Source organism: Hydra viridissima, unplaced genomic scaffold (assembly GCF_058129835.1).
Source record: "Hydra viridissima isolate aposymbiotic clone 2 unplaced genomic scaffold, HvirCarnegie_v1 scaffold_4, whole genome shotgun sequence".
NCBI classification, from domain to species: Eukaryota; Metazoa; Cnidaria; class Hydrozoa; order Anthoathecata; family Hydridae; genus Hydra; species Hydra viridissima.
The window spans coordinates 12,070,348-12,093,083 of NW_028324303.1; the positions used below are offsets into that span (position 1 = coordinate 12,070,348).

Sequence of the window (22,736 nt, forward strand, 5' to 3'; positions counted from 1 at the left end):
TTATATTTACTTCTGAAATAAAAGTCAGTTAAAAGAAGAAGAGAAAGTTCTCCTTTTTTAAAAAAATTTTTTTTTCTTAAATCCTAACTTTTTTCCTTAAATCTTGTATCACAGTTTCGAATCGTTATATTTTTCTTTCTCCTTTTGGTAATACTAATCGTTATACTTTTCTTTCTTGTTAACGTCAGTTTTGCAAAGTTTAAGTTTGTTTCGCTGTTAGCATTAGATAAGTAGATGAGGCACTTTTATTCTTTAGTAAATCCATATTGTACTCTGGTCGCTCTGACATTAAACAGTTCTGCACGTTTAAACAGCTTAAGATAAATATAGATGATACGTTGCAAAGATTCTAGTCTGCATCATTTAGATGAATTTGCAATAGACTTGAAATTACTAATTTGCTTCATGCCGTCATATTGGTTACACAATAATTCAAGATTCATAACGTAATTGTCATTAATGTGTTAAGGTAAACAGACTAAACAAATATGGTGGGCATTTCTTCTTTTTATTTTGAAATCCATCCTGCTATCGAGGAAGCACACTACAAAAATGCAAAGTTGTTAATATCTGAAAATTTTCAATGCTTGATTAATTATCTGAACATTGTGCTGTATACGATAAGCCATTGCAGAAATTAATTCAAGTTATGAAAATGGAAAATAACAAAAAGAGAAAAGTCTAAAATAGTTTTCATTTTATTATATAAATTCAACAAACTTTTTAAAGATTTGATGGCTATTACTTTTTTTACACTTTGTTAAAAATTATTTCGAAAGTCCGAATGTTTATTTGTCATGAGATTTGAAATCGAAATCAATCTATTCCAAAAAGACTAACAAATTAAGAAAAAAATCTATCGTAATTAAGCTAAAGTATTTAATTTTTTCAAAAGCAAACTTTATCCCTGGTCATTCTTTCCGAACAGTTACTTTCCATGTTATAAACTCTTCATAAACATCACCAGGTCGATAAATTGATTGCGGAAAGTGAGGCTGAAAATAAACGTATTAAAGATCAAAATTCATATCTTAATATTAAAGCAAACGAACCATTGTTTAATGTTTACATAAATTATACAAAAGGAATGTCAAAAATAAATTAAAAAGAATAACATGATACAAAGCAAACACACGTGATTAGGATTGTCTGGGTACCCTTGTGGCTCAAGGCAGAAACCAGTTCGCGCAGTGTACTGGTTTCCATTCTTGCCAGTCTTTGTGTTTAAAAAATTCCCAGAATAAAACTGCACACCGCGCTGACTTGTGTAAACTTCTAGCTGTCTTCCAGAGCCCTCGTCATAAACCCTGCAATGTGTAAAAACATTGAAACAGAATACCAACTTTAAAGTGACCAAAAATGAAAAATTAAGGATTCTTTTTTCAAAAAAATTGAAAAAAATTCTGTTTTTTTATTGTTCGTCTTATATATATGTATATATATGTATGTATGTATATATATATATATATATATATATATATATATATATATATATATATATATATATATATATATATATATATATATATATAAACTAAAATAAAGAACTGGGTACCGTGCGCAGAAAGAGTCGCCGTTCGGTAAGCAGTAATTATGATCGTACCCGCCTTGAACATCATTAATGTCTTCACCGATCCTTTTTCCATTATTGAAATCAAAGATCTTATCAACTGGTCTTATTTCGCCTAGCAACAAAGTTTCGCAAGCATATGAGCAAAACACCAAAGATGTTTCAGAAGTTATTGGAAATAGTGGAGAGGTTAAAAAAAACAAACTGCTCACCAGAAGGTATTAAGCTTACATGTGGGAGATAACTTAGTGCGTTAATTGTAAGAACATGGTCTAAAACACTGGTGGCACCGGAGCTCTAAAGATTAAAATGACTTTATAACCGCAGTGAAATTTTCCAATAGCAAATTACTTTTGATTTATTTATAGTTAACTTACCTGGCCAGCTAAGTTGATAAATGCATGGTTTGTCAAATTAATCAAAGTTGCTTTCGCAGTCACTGTGGCTTTAAAAATTATTTTTAGCTCATCATCATCTGTAACTTTGTAAGTAACACTGACACTGAGAGTACCTGGGTACTGCTCATCATTGTCTTCGCTAACTAAATTGAATTGGATACCATCATTATGATGAAGCGACCAATTCCAAAGTTTCTAAATAACGATAAAAAAAAAAATCTTTTTCTTCTTTCTAAAAATCACAAAACAAAAAAATGTCGTCTCTGCAAGATAAGTGGATTAAATTAGTGTTGCTATCGACTTCGACTAAATCGACTAAAAGTCGACTTTGAAAAGTCGTATAGTCGATTTAATCGAATATGGGTTTCCTACTAATCGACTAACAGTCGATTTAGTCGGGTAATCATCCTAGCATTCTTATTTCTATTCTTTCATTTGATTTAATTTTAGCAATATTTAATATTGTTATGATGCTGACCAATTAGTAAAGAGATATCTTTATAAGTAGTTTATCTTGTAAAGATAAATTATTTATAAAGATTTAGCCATGCGTAAGAATATAATTCATAGCGGTTTTTTTAATTCAACCAAAATATCTGACCATTAAATAAACGTCTGCGTCTCGGAATCGTTTTCTCGAAATGAACCGGGACAAGCGTAACGAGACGAAAAATTTCCCAGAAAAAAAAAACGAGACAAAGAAAAAGGTTGTCCCGGAATAAAGTTATAAATCGGGAAATAAGTTTTGTCTCGGAGTTTAAAAATTTTCCGGATAAATATGAAACGTTACGAGACAGATCAATTATATTAACTAGATATCTAACTCGCGCTTTCGCAGTGAAGAAAATTTTTTGCCAACCAAATTTTTTTTGCCAGCCAGAAAATGACGCACAGTGACTCAAAACAACAAAAAAATAAACCTCTCACAATTTTTTTGTAAATATAGTGCACTTTTTTTAATAATATCAAACTACAGTGATTATTTATTTAAAAAGTAAAAACAGTTTTTTTCATAAAACTTGTATTTTGTGTTTTATGGTTAAAAGAAGTTAAATTTTAATATCATTTTCAAAGAAATCTAAAAAATGAGAGATTTTTGTTTAGTAAAAATGGAGACCTTTTAATTTAAATTAAAGTCTATATTTACTTTTAAGATAATCTTTTAATTTTTTATATTTCAAATATATTGGATAAAAAAATTGCATCCTGATTTTTATTGTTAAAATTAGAAGAATTTTCTAAAATAATATAGAATGCGTACATTTTTCTTGTTTTAAATATCAGCTAAAAAAAATGTTCCACCGAGTTCCAAGGAGATATATATTTTTTTCAGTTCAATTAATTTATTTCAAAAGTGAAGAAAAAACTAAAACAACGTGGTAGAAATTATGATTCTTTTATAGAAAGAGAATACCAATGGCTTCAAGAAAATCTTATGACCAATAAAAGTAGCCACTTTGATTCTGGAAAACCCCATAAACAATGGGTCGTTTTTGGAGAACAAAGCAAAAGAGAAAAAATAAAAGAACTAGGTGTGAACATCATGCTCTATTTTTAGTCTCTGCAAGAAGTACACTTTTTAAAAAAAGTCAAATGTTTTATGGATCAAAAAAGTTAAAGACACTTTGGATAAAAACTTTCCTTTAAATATGAGTGCAAAACAAACTCTTGCATTAGAAATGAATACTGACCTCAGCGATAATCAATGTCAAATGATTAGAAACTTAGCCCTTGGATACATATTTTTCCCCTTCTCGCACGATATGTTAGTGCAAAAAGTTATATTGTATCTTAAAAAGTTATATTGTATCTTCTCTGATTTCAGCTGCTCCATTAATATTGCTAAAGCTGTGTTTATATAGATGGTATAACAATACTATTAGTAGCAGCTGAAATAAATGATGGTAATTTTCCCAGAAATTCATTACTTAAATTTTACATTAAAGATTAATTAGTATGTCTCGCTATCACCCGTTAGAAAAATGTAAATTCAGGGAAATTTTAAAGCTCCTATTTTGTCCGGGACATCTCGTCTCTTCTAGCTATCGTCCCGAATTTCGACTGAAAATTGAAAATTGTCCCGATATTTATCGCTAATCGGGACAAAGCTTTTAGGATCGTCTCATCTTGAATAAAAAGATAACGAGACGCAGACGCTTACCATTTAAACTAATTTACTGTATCAAACCTAACTCTCAGCTTACTGTATGTACCACTACTTCATTAAAATGTTTTCTTTTTCTCATTATAGTAACCTAACCAGTTGATGCTTTTTAAAAGAAAATGTTAAGTAATGTGTTATGGTACTCAGCTAAGGATGCGAAAAAGTTTTATAAATTTGCCACCCCAAAAAAAGTTTAGCCGCCCCATCTGCTCCCACCTATCTACGCCACTGTTTTTTATTAGTTAAATTTTTGTTAATTTTTTGCTTTTAATTGTTGTGAAAAATGATGAAAAAAAGCCCATCTGTTTTTTTTCTTTCAAATGTGATTTTAATTTTGTTAATTTATTCGATTTTAATTCATCTAATAGATTAGATGAATTAAAAATGAACAAAGAAAGTGCTCTTGATGTAACAACAGCATGTGTTATTGCAACAGTATTACATACCACCAAGTTCTATTTGCTTCATAGCATCTAAAAAATAAATTGTCAAGCAACATTAAAGTATATGATTATAATAAAGTTTTTTATTCAAATATTTCGACTGAATCGACTTTTAGTCAACATAGTCGATTTTCGTCGACTTTGAAAAATACATTAATCGATTTAGTCGACAGTCGAATAATTTCAAGCCGTAACAACGCTAGATCAAATTATACATAAGCTTCATTGTCGTTAACTTTATTGTGAAAACATTCATTTAGGTAAACTTGTTTTTTAACACCATCGTTTAAGCTGAAACACCTGTTGTCTTCATTGAGCCGCTTCTTGAAGAACAAACTTGCTGCGATCAGATTTTGTCTTTAATAAAGATATCGCTCAATATGATTCTGTTTTGAAAGACAGTTTTAGAAAAACTCAAATTAAGGATTTCTTGCAACTTTAAATCTAAATGCTAAATTTTTACTTGTCATTTAAAAAATAAACAGCACAAAGAAAACAAAACAATAGCATGCAGATAACAGTGCAAAAGTTTTAACCGATCCAAGGTTTTTTTGAGCAGAATATAAAAAAAAGATGATAAAAAAAAAGAAAAAAAAAACAAATAACAAAAAAAAAAACGAGGAGCTGATATTGGCTCTTTGCTTTGATTGGCATGCTTTATGAAAATGCAGGGTTGGAAAGATTCTAAAATCTTATTAGCTTTTTGAAGTTTCGTCTTTAAAAAAGCTCGTTTTTTTCTGAATTCCGACTTTAAAGTTTTTGAAGTTGTTTTGATTGAAAACTTTAACCCTTTCCACTCTTTTGTCGAGTGTGGCTCGACATTTTAATAACACAATTTTTAAAAATAATTTAAATCATCAAATGAATATTCCGAATACGCAAAATACATATATTTTGTCAAGTTTTGCCTTTTAGGTAATTAAAAAAAAAATTAGGAGTTCAAAGGGTTAAAAAAATTCATACTTGTTGTGCTTATAAAAACTCGAAAAAAAAAATTCAAAACTAAAATTGAAAGTTTTTTGTCGAGCTTTTGTAATAAAAAGGTAGCAAAAAACTTAAAAGTTAATTGAAACAAAAACTAGAAATTTCGAAAAATCAATAAAGCGTTATAAAAAGTCCAACCTTTTCAAAATTTCCTTCAAAAAAGTTCAACTTTTTGAAAGTCAAAACGATAAGAAAGTACGAGCTTCTTAAAAAATTAACTTCTTAAAATTCATAGGAAGTCATCTTGACTACAAAGTAGTTTCAACTTTCCGAATTCAGTAGGAATGTTTTCAAGTTGACAAATTAAACAAAAATGTTAATAAAAACTGCAATTCAAAAAAAATTACCTTATCAAAACCTACACGTCCACCATGAAGATGATTTTCGCCATTATTCTGCACCAATTGATAATCGTTTCCGTCTATTTTAAATCGACCTTTATTTATACGGTTTGCAAAACGACCAACAGTAGATCCAAAGTAATTGTGGTTGAGGTAACCTTTAGAAAAAAACAAAACAAAAAAAGTTGTTTAAAATTTATTCCAAAAATGAAAACGAACCAATTCACTGAAAATAAAGATGACACAAAAATCGCTTAAAATTTTATTAAGCATAAATTTTGTTTAAAGATAACCCTAACTTTCGTTTTTCTTTTAGTATTTTCCAATTCATCTGGAATATTTGTTCATAAAATATGTTGTATGTCTTTAGCATTTAAACATAAAAAATGAAGTTTTAAATAGGTGTTTATAATCCAAAGAATGAGGGTTTTGCTGTAAAATATGGTGATTCTTGTTGGCTAAAAATTTCATGTTTCGGGTTAATACGTTCTTGGGTAGTGAGATCTAAGATAAGTTTTCTATCATTCCAGTGAATGGTTAATTTGATTGGCAGATATTTACATTGAATTCATTACCTGGATTAGCATTTGATACTTGATAACACAATGATGCAGATAAAATTTAGAGCTTTTTTAGTGATCTTATCTTTATGAAGCTCCTTTTTTTTCTTTGAGCTCTATTTTATGTTTTCTTTTTTAGAACCACCATAAACCTAAGCCCCTTTTTTCTCCTTAGCTAGTGTAGCTTTTAAAAAGACAGTGTTTAACTTGTACTAACTATTGTTTTCAAAGCATCAACATTATCAATATCAAGAGGTTAGCCAGTTTTGTATGAAAATTGCATACTTTATTATCAATGCAGTTCACTTTCTCTATCTTAATATTCAGTCACTCCTTGCAAAACCTTTTAAAATTTGCAATAGAAATATTTTTGCAGAATAATATCAAGTTATTTTTTATAGAAAAAAAATTGATAATAATATATATGAAAATATAAATAATGATTTTATATAATAGTTTTTTATAGGAAAATATTAATAAAAAGTATATGAAAATATCAATAATTATGCAATTGTAATATTTTTGCAAAATAATTACACATTTTGCTTAAGAATAAAGTTAAAGCAGGCACTTTAAAATAAATTAAAAATAAATTTTAATAATTTAAAATAAATTAAAATAATTTGTTGAACAACTTCTCTATTTAATAGCAGCTAATTACTGGGTGAACTTGAATTAAGTTGTTTAATAAGGAAAAAAAAAAAATTTTATTTCAAATTTTGAGTTTCCATTGTTCTTCCTGTAAAATTGGAAAACGTATTTGTAGCAGATTATACAAAAGTTGAACCAGAAATAACAAGCTATTACACTCAAATTTGCGATGTTTGATCATGTAAGCTTTATTTTCTGGAATGCAAATACTTTTATAATCTTTTTATTTAAAATGAAAAATTTTATTTTTTTCATCTGCTTTGGATACATTTTTCTATATTCTCTCAGTTTTCTATATTCTCTCAGTCCAGGTAGTTACTCCAATCTTTTCTTTCATGAATACAGATCTTCATCAGTTACATTTGCCATTTAAAACTCATTTACTTGTCAAAACTTTATCGATTGCTTGATATTTGATTGCTGCTCTGTTAACATTATTTACTATTTGATTAAAAAGGTTTTTTTTTAATTCTCTTGAAACATCTTCAGGTGATTTTTATTAACAAACAACTCAGCTTCAGCCAATTCCAAATCACAATCAATTTTATCTTCAAACAAATCATGCTCAAATAGATATACTAGTTAGATAGCTTTAACAATTTTATCATGAAACCTATTCCAAATCTAGCCTTTGTAACAGCTTTTACATAGCCAAGCGTAAATCCTTATTGCTAAAGCATCCTGTAAATCTTTTGAGATGTAGACAAACCAGTCCATTGATTTGCCTCTATACAGTTTTTTCAGTATTAAAAACCTAATTTTTAAAGAGTTTGCAAAAATTTTAACAAAATATTTATATAAGACAAAATAATGGCTCAATAAATTTCATGTTTTTTGCAAAAGTTGTGTTCTTGTGCAGTTGCATAACACCAGGCCTTGTCAAAAACTAAAAGAAATTTTGAATAGGGCAAATTAATGAATGTTAGATCATTGATGTGGATATTATGCTGTGTTTTTTCTTTCAGATTAACAAAAATATAGTTTTAGTCACAATGAAAAGAATGACTTGAGCTTGCAATAGTCATCCAGGCAATGTTTGTTACATTTGTAAAAAGTTTACTGCGAATAAAAGAGATTACCCAAAAGACTAAAAGCCACGTATCAAAGTTAGTTTGGCATCAAACTTAGTGGCCAGGATAAAAGTTGGGCCTCTCATATTTGCTGCACAACATGTTATTCTGGGCTGAAACGATGGCTACTTGGAAAGAGAAATATAATGCCTTTTGTTATACCCAGTGTGTCATGTCCAATTGTTACTTTTGTATGACCAAAAATTCATCTCTTTATTGGACATTAATCAAAAAGTCACTGTTGGCTGAATAATATATATATATATATATATTTCTACACAATAAAAAATTCAGTTTCATTTCATTGATTAAACTGTCTTTGTAAACAGTGATTATTATATCAAAATTATTTTACCAGTTTACAAAAAAGCTATGAATAATAAAAAGTTATTCCCTGTGCCTGAAAATGCAATTTTGATACAAGATGGTGTAAAGTACTATACATCAATGAGAACATCACAAATGTTCGGACAGATTGGCCAAGAAACAATAACTTTTTCTCTCAGATATTCTTTAACTAAATATAAAGATCACAATTTTAAAAAATGAAATAATTAAAGAACACACCTTGTAAATCATCAAATCCAAGCAAAATATCATCAAATTTCCCAAACCTTAAAAATCAATAAGATACTTTACAACAATTATAAAATGCATGACCCTTAAATAATAACTAAAAAAATTACTTGTCTGAACAACTGAGACCGATTAATGCAGCTCCATAGTTAATAAGAGTGACTTTCATGTTGTTTTTATTCCTTATCACAAATTTTTTTACAATTTCTCCATTTGGTAGAGTTCCAAAATCTTCAATTTCTATGTCCATTTTTTTCTAATACTAATAATTAGATACTACAAGATGCCTAAAAAATTTACATTTACAATATAATTATGGTATGATATAATATATTTTTTACAACTGAGTCAAATAATATTAGGGATTGTACTTAATTTGATATTATTAAAATTTTAGCTAAAAGTTAATTTTTTTTAAATGTGAACTTTTAAAAAATGTTTTATTTGAATCATAAAATGTAAACATTAACCCTGATATCAAAAAAAAAAAAAACTTTAAAATAACTTTCAAAACTTCAATTAAAATTTATTTTCACCAAATGAGAATTCTAAATAAGAAACAACTCTTCATAACACACCAAGCTTTGAATCCTTTTTTCAAACAACTTTCTTGAACATGATTTTCATAATTCTTTTTAATGGGAAAAAGAAAGTTTGTAAAATAGTTTCTTTAGGTTGATGAAACAGAAAACTAAATGAAAAACTGATATTTTTCTTTTTCAAAACACAAATATTAAGTTTTAACATTAAGTATAAATATATAACATATTAGTTAACATTCTTTCATAAACACAACTGATTTACTATTAAAAACTTCAAAAAACATCCTGCTTATTTACAAATAAAAATTTAAAATTACAATTCAATGTCATTTATTAATTAATTAAAATCTTCTTTTTAATGAACTGCTTACAAATATTAATCTGCAGAAAAAAATCTTTGTCATGAAGTCTTTGTTATGTCTTTGTTATGTCTTTGTTTAACAAATATTACATAATTGAGAGTGTATTAGGGTGGTGTGTGTCTGTGTAAGTGAGAAAAAACGTGGTTACATACTATCAACAAATACTTAAACTTTTATGTTAAAACATTTTACAAACTTCACAAAAAAGTTGCAAAACAAATTACCAAGTTCATAAAAAAGTTGCAGAATGAATTACCAAGTTCATAAAAAAGTTGCAGACCAAATTACCAACAAATAAATTAAAGATCAAATAAAGAAACTTCATTCATTCTTCAAGAGTGAATAGATACAAACTTTAATTATTAAATAATATGATACAATTAAAAATTCTGCATTTTATTTCAAAGTACAATATAAAAGTTGGGTTATAAATTATGAGGAAACCTACAATATTTTCTTTTTTAATGTTAGGAATCAAACAATAAAAGTTAGGTATAAAAATGGGTAAAATTTTAAGTTAAAAACATTACAAATATTTTTTTAATACATCTATTAAAAACATATATCTTCTATTTTTATAATATTTTACATAGATTCAAGTGCATCATTTAACTTAATTTTGAATCAGCTTATAACCAATTTGCTAAATCATGAGGGAATTATGTTAAAATTATATGATAATACACCTCAAAACTAATGTTAAAAATCATTTTCCAGAAAGCAACTCATTTTCTTCTTTTCTTTGAAGGAGTAACTTTCTGCGTTGTGTTTTTCTTCTCTTCAGCCTTTGTTGAAAATCTTCATGCTGCTTGGCCTTGCTGTGAGCTTGTGCCTTCTCAAATTCTTCTACTTCTTGTTCATGTTTTTTTTGAAGCTCTTGAATGTTGCCAAATAATTCAATGTCTGTTGGTGCAGGGGCTAATTCAGATAAAGGAATGAATTTCAACACTGGTGGACCATGTGTTATAAACTCTATATCAGAAGAAGCATCAACCATGTCTTTTACAGCACTGTTTATTGTATCTTTTACTAAAGGTTCATTGATTTTCACTTCTAGTACCCCATCTAACTCTAGGCAATTAGGTTCATCCTGACCATCAATAGGGTGAGTTGAAGTAATTTCAACTTCTATAACTTTAGATTTTTCAGAATCTTGTGTATTATCTTCTGTATTTGTAAATACTTGTTCAGAATATGTTTCAGGGGGATTTATAAGATTGCCGTCTTTTACAACTGAATTGTCAAGTATACCTTCATTACCCTCTATACAATAATCAGACACACTATCATTTATCAATGAATTAAAATCAGTTGGGTCCCCTTCAAAAAAATCAATATCAGGAACAAAGATCAGTGACTCTTCCTCACCAGCCATCATGTGTGGTGCTGAAATTTGAAGAGAAATAGATCCTTCCTGATTTTCATCAGTTTTTCTTTCAATGGGTCTAAAATCAATGTTTAAACTCCATTTCTTAGCAACTTCTTGCAAGCAACGAATGCGTTCCAGACGCAACTCTAGATATTTTTGTTTGTAATTCTGAATGGTTTGCTGATAGTCTGCAGCCAATTTTGTACTGATGACCTGAAAAATTAAAAACTTATATTATAGAGTATACTCCCTAAGGCCTCAGTTCAAAAGTAAAAGGAGGAAATTTAATTACCTTCCATAGTGTTATTTAAGGAGAATAATTTAGGTAAAAAAAAATGTTTGTCACAAACTGTGTCAACTAGAAGCTGAATAACTATAATACTGAGAGGATTGTCTTACTTTTAATGAGGGAAATTAATGAAGTTTATCTGCTCAACTATTTTTGTTAATAATAATAGTAATTTTTGAAAAATATGCAGAGTAATTTCTTTTTATTTAGAAGCTATTAGATCAGTAATTATTGATCAAGATTAACTATTAGCCTAGTAACCATGCTCCAAGGTTATAGAAATTTGGGTGAAATACACTTGTTTTCCTTACATTTTGCTTTTATGGATATATCTCATAACATATGTGATATACTAAATAGGATTGAAAATTTAAACCAAGTCAATTTTCAGTATGTAGAACTTAAAAATGAAGTTACATTTTGCTTTTATGGATATATCTCATAAAACATATGATACACTAAATTGGATTAACTTTTATGGTTCAAAAAGTTAAATTTAAATTAGGATTTTGTTTAATTTAACATAAGCACACTATTGTGGGGATTGTTTTGTGTATTATATTATCTGCATATAGGTCCCAATAACTCAAGTTGTACCAGTATGAAATTTTGAACTTGAATAACTTAGGCAACATTGAGAGAACATCATTAACTCTACAGCATTATGCTTTCTTAAAATTTAAAGGTTCTATTAGAAAACCTAAAAGAGACTAAGTTCTGCTGAAAATCTTGCATTTATGGTTCCATTTTAAGGCTTTGCATAGTCAAAATAGACTGGGTACAAGTTTTCAATCCAATTACTCAACTGTATTTAAAGGTATTACAGTTAAACTCACATAATTCCAACTCCTATAATTCAAAAGCTCATTTAATTCGAATAAATTCTACAGTTCTGTCAGGATTTACTAGTAAACACTGACAAGAAAACTCCTTTGATTAGAAAATCATGTAAACTGAATAGATTCTTGGGTCCCATGGATGTATTTTTCACCATGTAATTCGAATTTTGCTTTTAAAGTTGGAGATCTTTTTATCTTTTGTTATTCTACTATAGTAAACTTGAATAGCTTTTAAAGTCAGAGTTCTTTTTATCTCTCATTATTCTACTATAGTTAAATCGAATGCCAAGATTCGAATGCTATGATATATTCCAGTCTCTTAAAGTTTTATAGCTTCTTTGATTTTTTTTGCTCATGGCAGACACAAACAAAATGGCCACAAAAAGAAAGCATAAAGAAGTTATTTTGAAAGTAATGTTTAATATTAAAAGAACTAGAAAAGGGTAGACTGAATATAGATGTGGCAGACCAATTTAGCATTCCATTAGTAATCTTGGTACTTGGAAGAAAAATGAAACAAAAAATCTTTGATGCTTTTGAAAATTCATCATTAAAACATTAAAAATGTACAAAAAGTTGAATCAAGTCTTGTTGAAGTGGTTTACATCAATGGGTGGTAACAATTCTTCTGGAGAAAGGTCATGAATTTGCAATTGCATTCAATTACAAAAATTTTAACGCATCAAATGGATGATTGAGAGGTTGGAAGAAAAGGTAAATGATACTTTCCTTGAACAATATTCTGTATTTCAAGCCAATGTAATGTCACACAGACTATAAGATTTGTTATCTATTTTTTAGACATGGCATTACTTTTAAAGAGGTCTCTGGAGAGATAGGAAAATTTACCAAGGATGAAAAACTGCACCATTGGAAGAAAAAAAAACTTTCCAGAAACATCAGCTAGATACAAACTTATTGACATTTTCAATAAAAATGAATTTGGCTTCTACAAAGATCTCAATATTTGTGATTGGGAAATCTGCCAACCCAAGATTCTTCAAGCTTCTTTGTAACCTTCTTTGTAGACATCAATCACAAAAAAAAGGATAGAATCGGATAGAACACTTTTTAAGGAATGGATGCACAAGCTTGATTCTAAGTTCAAGTCAATAAATTTAGTCTCATCCAGAGGTTTAATGTAGTAGTCAATAAAATTCCATCTCATCCAGAGGTTTAATGACTAAAAGCTATTATTTACAACTTTTGCCACCAAATACTACTTCCTGCAAACAGCCCATGGATTAGGGTGTTATCAGGTATGATTACTTAATTATTTTTGATTTTAATATTTTTTTTTATTATGGTTGAATCACTATCAAATGTTTTGATTTTGCAATAGAAGGTATTCATAATTAAAAAAAAATTTTTTTTTCCTATCATGAACACCTACTGCATATAAATACATTAATGTACAGATGTGTTGAAGAAACAGTTTAATGCATCATAATCATATGAAGGTTTGAAATACTGACGTTTGAGTATGAACATCAATACTGTTATTGAAATATATATCTCAATATATAAATTTTTCCTTTATTTTTTACAAGAAAATATAATACACGAGTAAAAAATGTTTTTTTCTCAGGTCATTAAAAGCTTTTGAGTGAGTAAAAGATAGGAATTTCAACTTTTCATTTTTCTTAGTCTTAATGGGATCTATCAATAATGCAAATTTCAAGAAAAATCTGAAGAGGTGGGTTGAAGAGTTGTCCTATTAAGACATGGAACTACCATTTAATACAAATAAAATAGATATCCTACACTATCAATCCATTGCAACTGCAGAGACAATCGATAGTGGTAGTACTTAAACCATGCCAGTGCTCTGTTGAAGTTAGTTTTTGTTATGACATCATTATAAATTGAATTTATGTTGATTACAATATTCTAGAAATAAAAGTTTTTAGCAAATCACAAGTTTAAAAAACAAGGAAATTAAAATTCAAATTAAAAGAAACTTAATTTACTCACAAAAATCTTCTTGCAAAAAAGTATTTACGTATCATAAAAAGAACAACAAGAGTGATAGAAAATGCAAAGCTAATTTACCTTAAAATCCTCCAAATTCCAGTAGGGCATTGACTTTATCATGATAAACTCAGCAGCTTTTCTGCAATTTTGGTCAGCAGCAATCATGTGGTTTCTTGTTTCTGTTGCCAAATAATATTTAGCCTAAATGATTGTGACACTTGAATGTTAAAAAGAAAAAAAAGTGAATGACAAATAATTAACTATGAATAAATGGGTTGCTATTTAATAAACTATAGACATATAAGACTGTTAACTAAATAAATGAAAGCTAAATAAAACTGTTGATTCTCTATGAGCTTACATAAAAATATTGAACTAACCTGATTATTATTTTCTGGTATTTGATCAATTTGCATCCATCGTCTGTAAGCATATGACATCTGGCAGCATGCATTATAAATCAGCTGATGAGCATTTTGCCATTTTGAGTAAGTTACGCTTAGATGCTGCTTGTATAAGAAGAGCTGTTCAACATGAAGTTCAAGCGATTCTTCCAACTCACTCCCATACTCTCCATCAAACATTGATTCCAGCAATGAATCTAGTTTGTCTCTGAAATCTTTTAACTTCTTAGTTTCTCGATTTTCTGTTTCTAGAATGGATTGTAATTCTTGCTGTTGTTTTAAGAGACAATCTAACTACAAGAATAAAAACATGTTTTTAAGGAAAAAATGTTTCCAATTAACAAGTGAAAAACTAACAAAAAATAAGTTTGCATGATTAAATTTTTTTTTTGTGGTCATTATATGTTTTGTCAAAGCTATAAGAGTCACAAATTATATTAGATTAAGTAATATATTTTTAAAAAAACTTTTGATAATACTAAAAAAAAAAAGTGCTCAAAGATTTTTTATTTGGTTTATTTAAAAAGAAGCCAAGGAATCCTTAAATATCAATTTAAAAGAAAAAAACAATATCAATTAACAGTCAGATGTTAGATAACAGATTATAAAGTTTATTACTAACAACAAATTGATCAAGGAGTATGATTTAACAAAAAAAAGATGTTAAGAAAATAAAAAAGGATCAGATTTTTAACAGAATTTTACCCTATTAATGCAAAAGTGGGTCTAATGATTCTTTATGGCATTTTTTTTTTTTTAAATGTCTGCCTTTTTTTGATATCATTTAATTTGTGAAACTTAAATTCAATAAAATATTATCTTGACATACGTTACTTCAATACATTAACAAATTATTTTTTTGTTTCAAATTTTGGGAAGTTTAGCTCAAATGCTTTTTTACAAACTAAAGATGATACTTCTGTTACTTGCTTGATTTACCTTTCCACTGCCTTAATTTTGCAAGGTAACTATTCATTATACTAGGTCAATATTATCAAAAGTATATTTAATATTGTATTTTCTTAATCCTCTATGGAAATAAATCAATTGTCACTAAGTAGCATCAATTGATTACAAATGAAACTACACCAAAAAATCCTTTTCATTTATTTTTGATGGATTATATCAAATCATTTTCTATAACCAGAAGGAGAAGATTGATGAGTTAGGAGTAATGTTGATGATTCTGAAATTTTTGAAGTAGCGGACACTGGAAATCAATCTCTTAAAGTTTCTGTCTTGATGACCAAATTTTGGCCAGACTCATAGATTTTGTTAAATTAGGTACTTTTTGGCTTTTCTTGCAAAATTTTTCCGAAGAGTTTGGTTAGTTTTTTTACAAATATTGCCAGTCAGAGATTTACAAGTTGTTCTTTGGTCCTCTAAAAAATATTTTTCCTGTTTAGCCACAATATTTTTGCCAATTTTAGTCACAATATTTTTGCCAACCAAAAGGGTTTACATTTGCAGACAGATATATCAGGCAAAGTTTTTTACTAAGCTTTTAACTATGGTTCAACTTTTTTATCAAGGCTCTCCTATCATTTTTCAAAATTCTTTGATCAAAAATTATCGGAATGATTGCAATTCTATCACATATCTGCAAAGGCTGGGCACTGGCAGACTGCTCTATATGTGAGAATAAGTTAAATGGGTTATGTTTCATACTTTTGTGTAATAGATTGTCTTGAATTGAAAATTGGATCATTGGGATGAATAAAATGCATTCAAAACTCCTTTTTACACATCTTTTTTTTTTCTTTTCTTAAGTTATAGAAATTCAAGCGAAGAGGGAAATCTCAGATATTCACACATCTTGCACACTTTGAAGAGACACAAAAAAATGAGAATATTAGCAGAGAGGTTAAATTCATTGAAAAACAAACCCCTTAGATGAAAGTCAAAGATATTTTGTATCAAATAGAATAATTGTATAAGTTGGCATTCATTTAAAAGAATTTCGGGATGAATTGATGAAAAAAGGAGTCCTAAAAGTCTCAAACAGCTAATTAGATTGATTACCCCACCGACTGGCATAAAATGCAAAGACCAGCAACCTGTTCCATCTTGTGAAATATCACACTCACTTGAATCCTTCCCATAGGCATCATCCAAGCAATTACCACTCAAGTTTTAAAAATGCTATCATGGAAGGGCCAGAACAGATAAAAAAAGAGATCCCTATATTCATTTAAAAAAACATGAATATTTAATACTTAATAAACCTGAATTATCAGATTTCATGTTCAATTGTGCAATTCATTATATTTAACTTTAAACCCAAAAAGTAATTCAGTCACATTGTGTGATATATGTTTTTTATATAAGGTTAGTCAAGAAAGGTTTTTCTACTAAAACTTAAACTTAAAAGAGGTCATTTTTAAGTATAATAAAGTTCAACAGCTAAAAATGCCAGATTATGCAGAGAACAATGGTGCATATAGGTGAAATTTTGTTTTTACTCAGGAAATATAATAAGAAAGATGTTAAGAGGATAGAGAATCTCTGGAACAAGAATAGAATGAAAATGACCATACCATAATACTATTTTTAAAAATTGGGAAAAAAACTATTTTTTTAAATTCATAATGAATAAAATATCATTTAAAAACACACACACACACACAATTTAGTGGTAAATAATGGTCAAAGAATGAGTGAAATAATAAAATAATGAAATAATGGCTTTTTTCTAACCTGTTTTTTACAGATATCCACTTTATTCTTTGTCTCCAAATACTGCAGCACTTCCTGCTGTTGTGTAGAACCAATATTAGACATTGCATTCACAAAGCTCATTGTTGTAAATGTGTGATGAATAACCTCACCACCATTAGTCTCTTGAAGCCTATTTTAAAAATTTTCAGTAAATATATACATACAACATTATTGAAACTTGTGTTCATGTTAAATTTGATGAACATTTTGAAAGTTCAAATGAAAAAAAAATTTTATATACAAGCTTTCTGGGATTATTAAAAGTGCTTTGTAAGTCAAAACAATAGATATTATGTTAAAAAGCCACATCTCAAAATGTCTTGTATCAGTTAAAAAATGGAACCATTTAATGTAATAATGATTTTTTATGTAACAAATACAATTGCTAAATTAGATAAGGTGCCTGAGGAATATTAGTTTGACTATGATAACACCAAATCTGTAGGGTTGTCTGTAAAGTCTGCAGTCATTACATTTGATTTAATTCAATTTACTGTTTGTCTTAAATTATCACATATTTAACCCAAGGAAATTAATTTCAACAGCAAAATTAACAATAAATGGATTGTATAAATTACTTAATTGGCTTATTAGACTTATATGTTCTGCTTGGAAACTGTATTTAAACAATATTTTAAACTAATTTTTAACAACTTTAGCATATTTTTAATCTGTTAAAATGTTCATTTAAAGTTCTCTAGTAGAGGAAACACTAAACTATGTGTTTTTTCTGATGCAAGTACAGATAAACTGCATTCAACACTTTCTAGACCAATATATCCATAGTTGTTTGATAATAAACTGACATTTCATATCAATCAAATGATTTTGACTGATATGAGAGTTTGACCATCCTCAATTGACATTCAATGTAAACTATTTTTAATAGATGATAAATAACAAGCAGACAAAGAAACATAAAAAATGTTAACATATTTGTTTTATAATACTTAAAGCTGAGAGTATGAAAATTAGTTCAGCATACATTTGACTGTATAAAAGGTCATATTCAGCTTGCTTCTTCTCTAAAGCAACTTTTACAGTTTCATACTCCATGGTGTGAACCAAGAACATCTCTTCGACATTTTTTTTTTCTAACTCGTTGATTATCGATTGATACTCAACAAACAATATAATCTGCTTCTCAACATTATGAAACTCTAAAATATTTATATAAAAATTTGTTAAACAACTATATGCATGTCAATCTTATTCTTTAAATCTTAAAACAAATTTTAACTATATCAAATTATATCAAAGCATATAAAAACTGAGACTACCTTATTCTATATTACGCATTGTAAATTACAAAAAATTATTAGAACACATTTTTGAGAAAAACTTTGATTGATTTTGAATTATGATTTTTCCAAAGTAAATATGTACTTCGTATTTTAATCTCTCTGCGTTTTTACAGTTTTGTTGTCTTTTCTTAAGAGGCACCAAATTTGACATAATAATTGCAAGAAATAATATAAGGTATTTATTTAAGTGCATCCAGTTGAATTTATTTGAGAAAACTATAATTTTTTTAAATTTCTTATTTATTTTCATAGCAATATGGTGCTACCACATGTTTTTTTTTTTTATAAGTTATGTTATATATGTTATTTCAAACATAATTTTACAGGTTTTACAATTTACACTACAAGTGATTGTCCAGAAATAATTTATTTGACTTATCACAAACTGAATTTTACAACTGTATTTAAAAAAATATAAATGAAATTTAAAACAATGTTAAGACTTCATGAAGACTTTAAAAAAGTGTAGGAGAAAATATTATGACTTCATAAAAACTTTATAAGACTGTGGAAGAAAATGAAAGTTTGATTCCACAATTTCTTTTGTTGTACTTTTTAAATTTTTGGGTAAAACTTAGTATTCAACAGTTAGTAATAAGCATGATATTATCATACTTATATAGTAGTTACATTAACTATTACATAAGCATAATATACTTTTAAAAGTATAATTTATGAAATAAAAAAATATGACTATCAAATACACAAAAATTTAAACCATTGAAACATGTTTTAACATTTTTAGAATATGTGTTATCATAAAGTGTTTTTTAAATGTTAATAGCAGTTAAGAAGAATAATGCAAGTTAGCTACTACTAAAATTAATAGAATACTTTTTTTTCACAACTTTATATAATTTTATAAATATATGATTCCTTGGCACCTAAACTTGCCTAAAAAGCTTCTTAAGGCATCTGGTTTTGTTTGTATTAAACTATTATATAGCATTTTACTAGAATTACAACTTGATAATAACAAAGCTAAAATATTACTTTTTAATTACTTTTTGTGTCACTAACAATATATGTTGAATAAAGATTGTGTTGAGTGCTTATTCCTCATAATACTTAAAGGTGTTTAACTCAGTATAGAAGCTGGTGTCACGCTGTGCCACATTCCTTTTAGTATTAAAATACTACTAAACTTTAATGATAAATATCTTCAAACCATGTAACAACTTTATATAATTTTTATCTATCACAAAAAATTTAAAATATTTAACATAAAAAATAAAATGGAAAAAAACTTTACCTTGCTCATTATTCTCACTTTGTGTACTAGAGGACTAAAAAGAAATTAGCTTATTTACTTATCTACTGACTATAATAATGATTATAGTCAGTAGATAAGTAAATAAGCTAATTAACAAGTTATTTTTATATAGAGAATTAAAAATATATTTTTAAAAACATTTGTGAAAAACACATGCTTCTAAAAAATAACAACCTCAGTAATTACAATTAAAAAGAAATTAAAATTTAACTTGAACTAACTTGACCAAAAAAAAAAAATTAAATGTATTAAGTAAATGATGAAAATAAAAAGCCAAAAGTTATGAGTTATTTTTTACTTCTTTTTTAATTTTTGTAGATCTTTTTTTATTTATATAAGCTTTTCCTTATGTTAGGAAGAGTCTAAACAGCAAAAGTCATTTAGAAAAAGATAAATTTAGAAAATAAATAAACTAGGAAACAAATATTTGTTCAATAATGAAAATGGTAAATTAAATACAACTATTATTCTAGAGGTCAAACCTATTTTAACTTAAAATATTCTTAAAAATTATATGAAACTTTTTAAAAGATTAACCAAATTTATAAAAAATTAGAGTTCACAAAACCATTTAAGTTACAAGATGTAAAAGATCATATATTTGTAGATGAACTGTAACATAAAGATATTGACAAAGTGTCATTTGATATATTATCACATACATACATGAATCACTGGTACATGCTGCACTTGCTGAGCTTCTTGATGAGGCCGATGAGGATAAGGTGATTGATATGGGGGTGGTGGGCCATAATAGTTACTAACAGGCTTATTAGTAATGACTTCTGATTGTTGGCTTGCTCCACAACCCATCCGTTCTTCATAAAATTAATTAAAAATATGCAAAAAGAAAAAAAAAAAAAAAAGAAAAAAAAAAATTACAAAATCAAATAAAGTAGGTAAAGAAAAACTTTAGTAAAGTGCTAACAGTTTGGAAATAGTTTCCAGTTAATTCGAAGGCGATCGTGTAAAATTTCTCTCTCTTTTGAGGCTTAACGATTTTAATAAACAGGTAACTTACTTATAAAAACTATTATATAAATATACATATAAATATTTAAAAAAAAAACTGTTAACAATGTTATTTAAAAAAAAAAAAAACTCACCAAATAAATATGGATACACAATATATTAATAGAAAAAGCAAAAATTATCAAACCAAAACAAATCTGAAACTTCATTTACTCTTAAAGCCATTCTCCAAAAGAACATCTAAAAATAGCTTAAGTTATCAACTGAGCCGGTTCCTTGACATCAATAAACAAAGATAAGTTTTCCATAAGAGAGTATTAGTGTAAATTTGTTATAAATTCTAATATATAGCAACTTTCAAATTCAGTGACTTATAATTAAAATGATTTGAATCATCTCTTACGTCACTTTAAAATTGTTTTTTTTTGTTGAGCTGCGTAATATGATGCATCCGCAATCTCTTTACCCTGGAGCCGTTCCCCAATTTGAAAATCTAAATCATTCAAAAGCATTTTACGACGTCAAATACTTTCGACGCCAAGTTTTTATCAAAAAATGATTATCAGATTGCTGGTTGAAAGGATGCCAATTGTTGTACAAAGAATGAATTTTGAGAAAATGTGTGCCATTCCTAAAAACCAAAGATCTACCAGATAAGCCCGCAGGTTTTTGTGTTGGTACAATAAGTTTCCAAAAAATTTTCCTTGTTGCTATTACAGAAATTCATCTGACCTTTGATAAAAGTTGTTCTAGTCTTTAGACATAACAAAAATGTTCATCAAAAGTCAACGAACAATATCAGACAAAGGTTTTTTAATGAAAAGATCGATATATTTACTGCAATCAAGTCTGATTCAGTTGTCCTTACAAATAATTAAGCAACTTGACCTATCCTGTCTACACCAACGCCAAACAGAAGATATTAAACATAAAATTTTATCAATAACAGTGCTGAATTCGATAATAAATTAGAAGCAGATTTAAACAATGTTCAACAGATGAGAAGGCTCATCAACAACCAGTATTCCAAATCAAATGTTGATAAAGTAAGTAACCAAAAGGATACAAAAGCAAATTTTTTTAATTCAACTTTGATTATAGATAATTGAGATAATTGTCTGTCATATTAAAAAAGATGGATTTTGAAAGCTATTTGTTAGAGCATATTTTTGTATACTTTAACCTTCAGTGTATATTTTTGCATACTTATGTATTTATTTTGGAATAACATTTTTTATAAATTATTAAAATAAAATTCAGACAACAACTTTATCAATTTTATTTAATCATTCTATTATATTTTAGCAGTTTTTAAAAATAGTTTATTACTTTAAAATACTTGACTCTTCTCTATTAAGTTAAAAAGTTTCATGATCTTTTGTGTATTTTTTTAGCCACAGAAAAACACTAAGTAAAATTTGGAACAAAATTAAGAATTTTTTTGAAAAGTACACTGAGCAAAGTTCCGTCACTCTTCGTATCTCTAAAATGGATTTTTATAACCTATGTATCAAAATCTTTAAAAAATAGTTACTAATTATTATTTGTTAATGTCGATTGATGAGACAACACGGTCGTTTGTAAGAGGAAAGTTATTATACGCATGCGCAGTAGAGTTAAAAATAATTTAAAATTTTAAAAATGGCTACGGATGCAAAACTTATCATTGACAACGAGTAACTTGTTTAATTTTAGATAATTAAATAGGTTTTTAACTATTTTTTAAATGAAATTATTGTGATAATAACTTTCACCTGTACTAAGAAATGTTTTAAATAAAATACAAAACCTCTGAATGTGAATAAAATCTACTTTCAGCTAAAGCTACTTTTACTGTTTTTGTTTATAATCTTTAAACCTTTTTTAAAAAAATTTTGAGCGTAGAAATTTTTAAATTTTTATTTATTCAGCAAGATGAAGCTTTTATCTTTTT

General features: G+C 27.5%; 2 protein-coding genes across 3 annotated transcripts; both read right to left on the reverse strand.

Moving 5' to 3' along the window:
* Window positions 1–31: 31 nt before the first annotated feature.
* On the reverse strand, window positions 32–9,075 carry LOC145182450 (galactose mutarotase-like). Its single transcript, XM_090084195.1, has 8 exons — window positions 8,868–9,075; window positions 8,749–8,795; window positions 5,907–6,058; window positions 1,948–2,163; window positions 1,783–1,867; window positions 1,556–1,685; window positions 1,136–1,307; window positions 32–995 (listed from the first exon to the last, which is right to left on the reverse strand). Exons 1-8 carry the CDS (start codon window positions 9,005–9,007, stop codon window positions 912–914), a joined length of 1,026 nt encoding a protein of 341 aa, XP_089940321.1. The 5' UTR covers window positions 9,008–9,075; the 3' UTR covers window positions 32–911.
* A 382-nt stretch (window positions 9,076–9,457) lies between these two features.
* On the reverse strand, window positions 9,458–21,078 carry LOC145182449 (uncharacterized). Of its 2 annotated transcripts, none has more exons than XM_090084193.1 (9): window positions 20,938–21,078; window positions 20,498–20,649; window positions 19,811–19,844; window positions 18,240–18,414; window positions 17,234–17,384; window positions 14,513–14,830; window positions 14,211–14,333; window positions 13,923–14,048; window positions 9,458–11,243 (listed from the first exon to the last, which is right to left on the reverse strand). In XM_090084193.1, the coding sequence occupies exons 2-9, from the start codon at window positions 20,642–20,644 to the stop codon at window positions 10,368–10,370; spliced, it is 1,950 nt and encodes a 649-aa protein (XP_089940319.1). In that variant the 5' UTR covers window positions 20,645–20,649; window positions 20,938–21,078; the 3' UTR covers window positions 9,458–10,367. The 2 variants fall into 2 exon arrangements, with proteins under 2 accessions (XP_089940319.1, XP_089940320.1); XM_090084194.1 differs by lacking the exon at window positions 20,938–21,078 and adding an exon at window positions 20,760–20,839.
* Window positions 21,079–22,736: the final 1,658 nt, after the last annotated feature.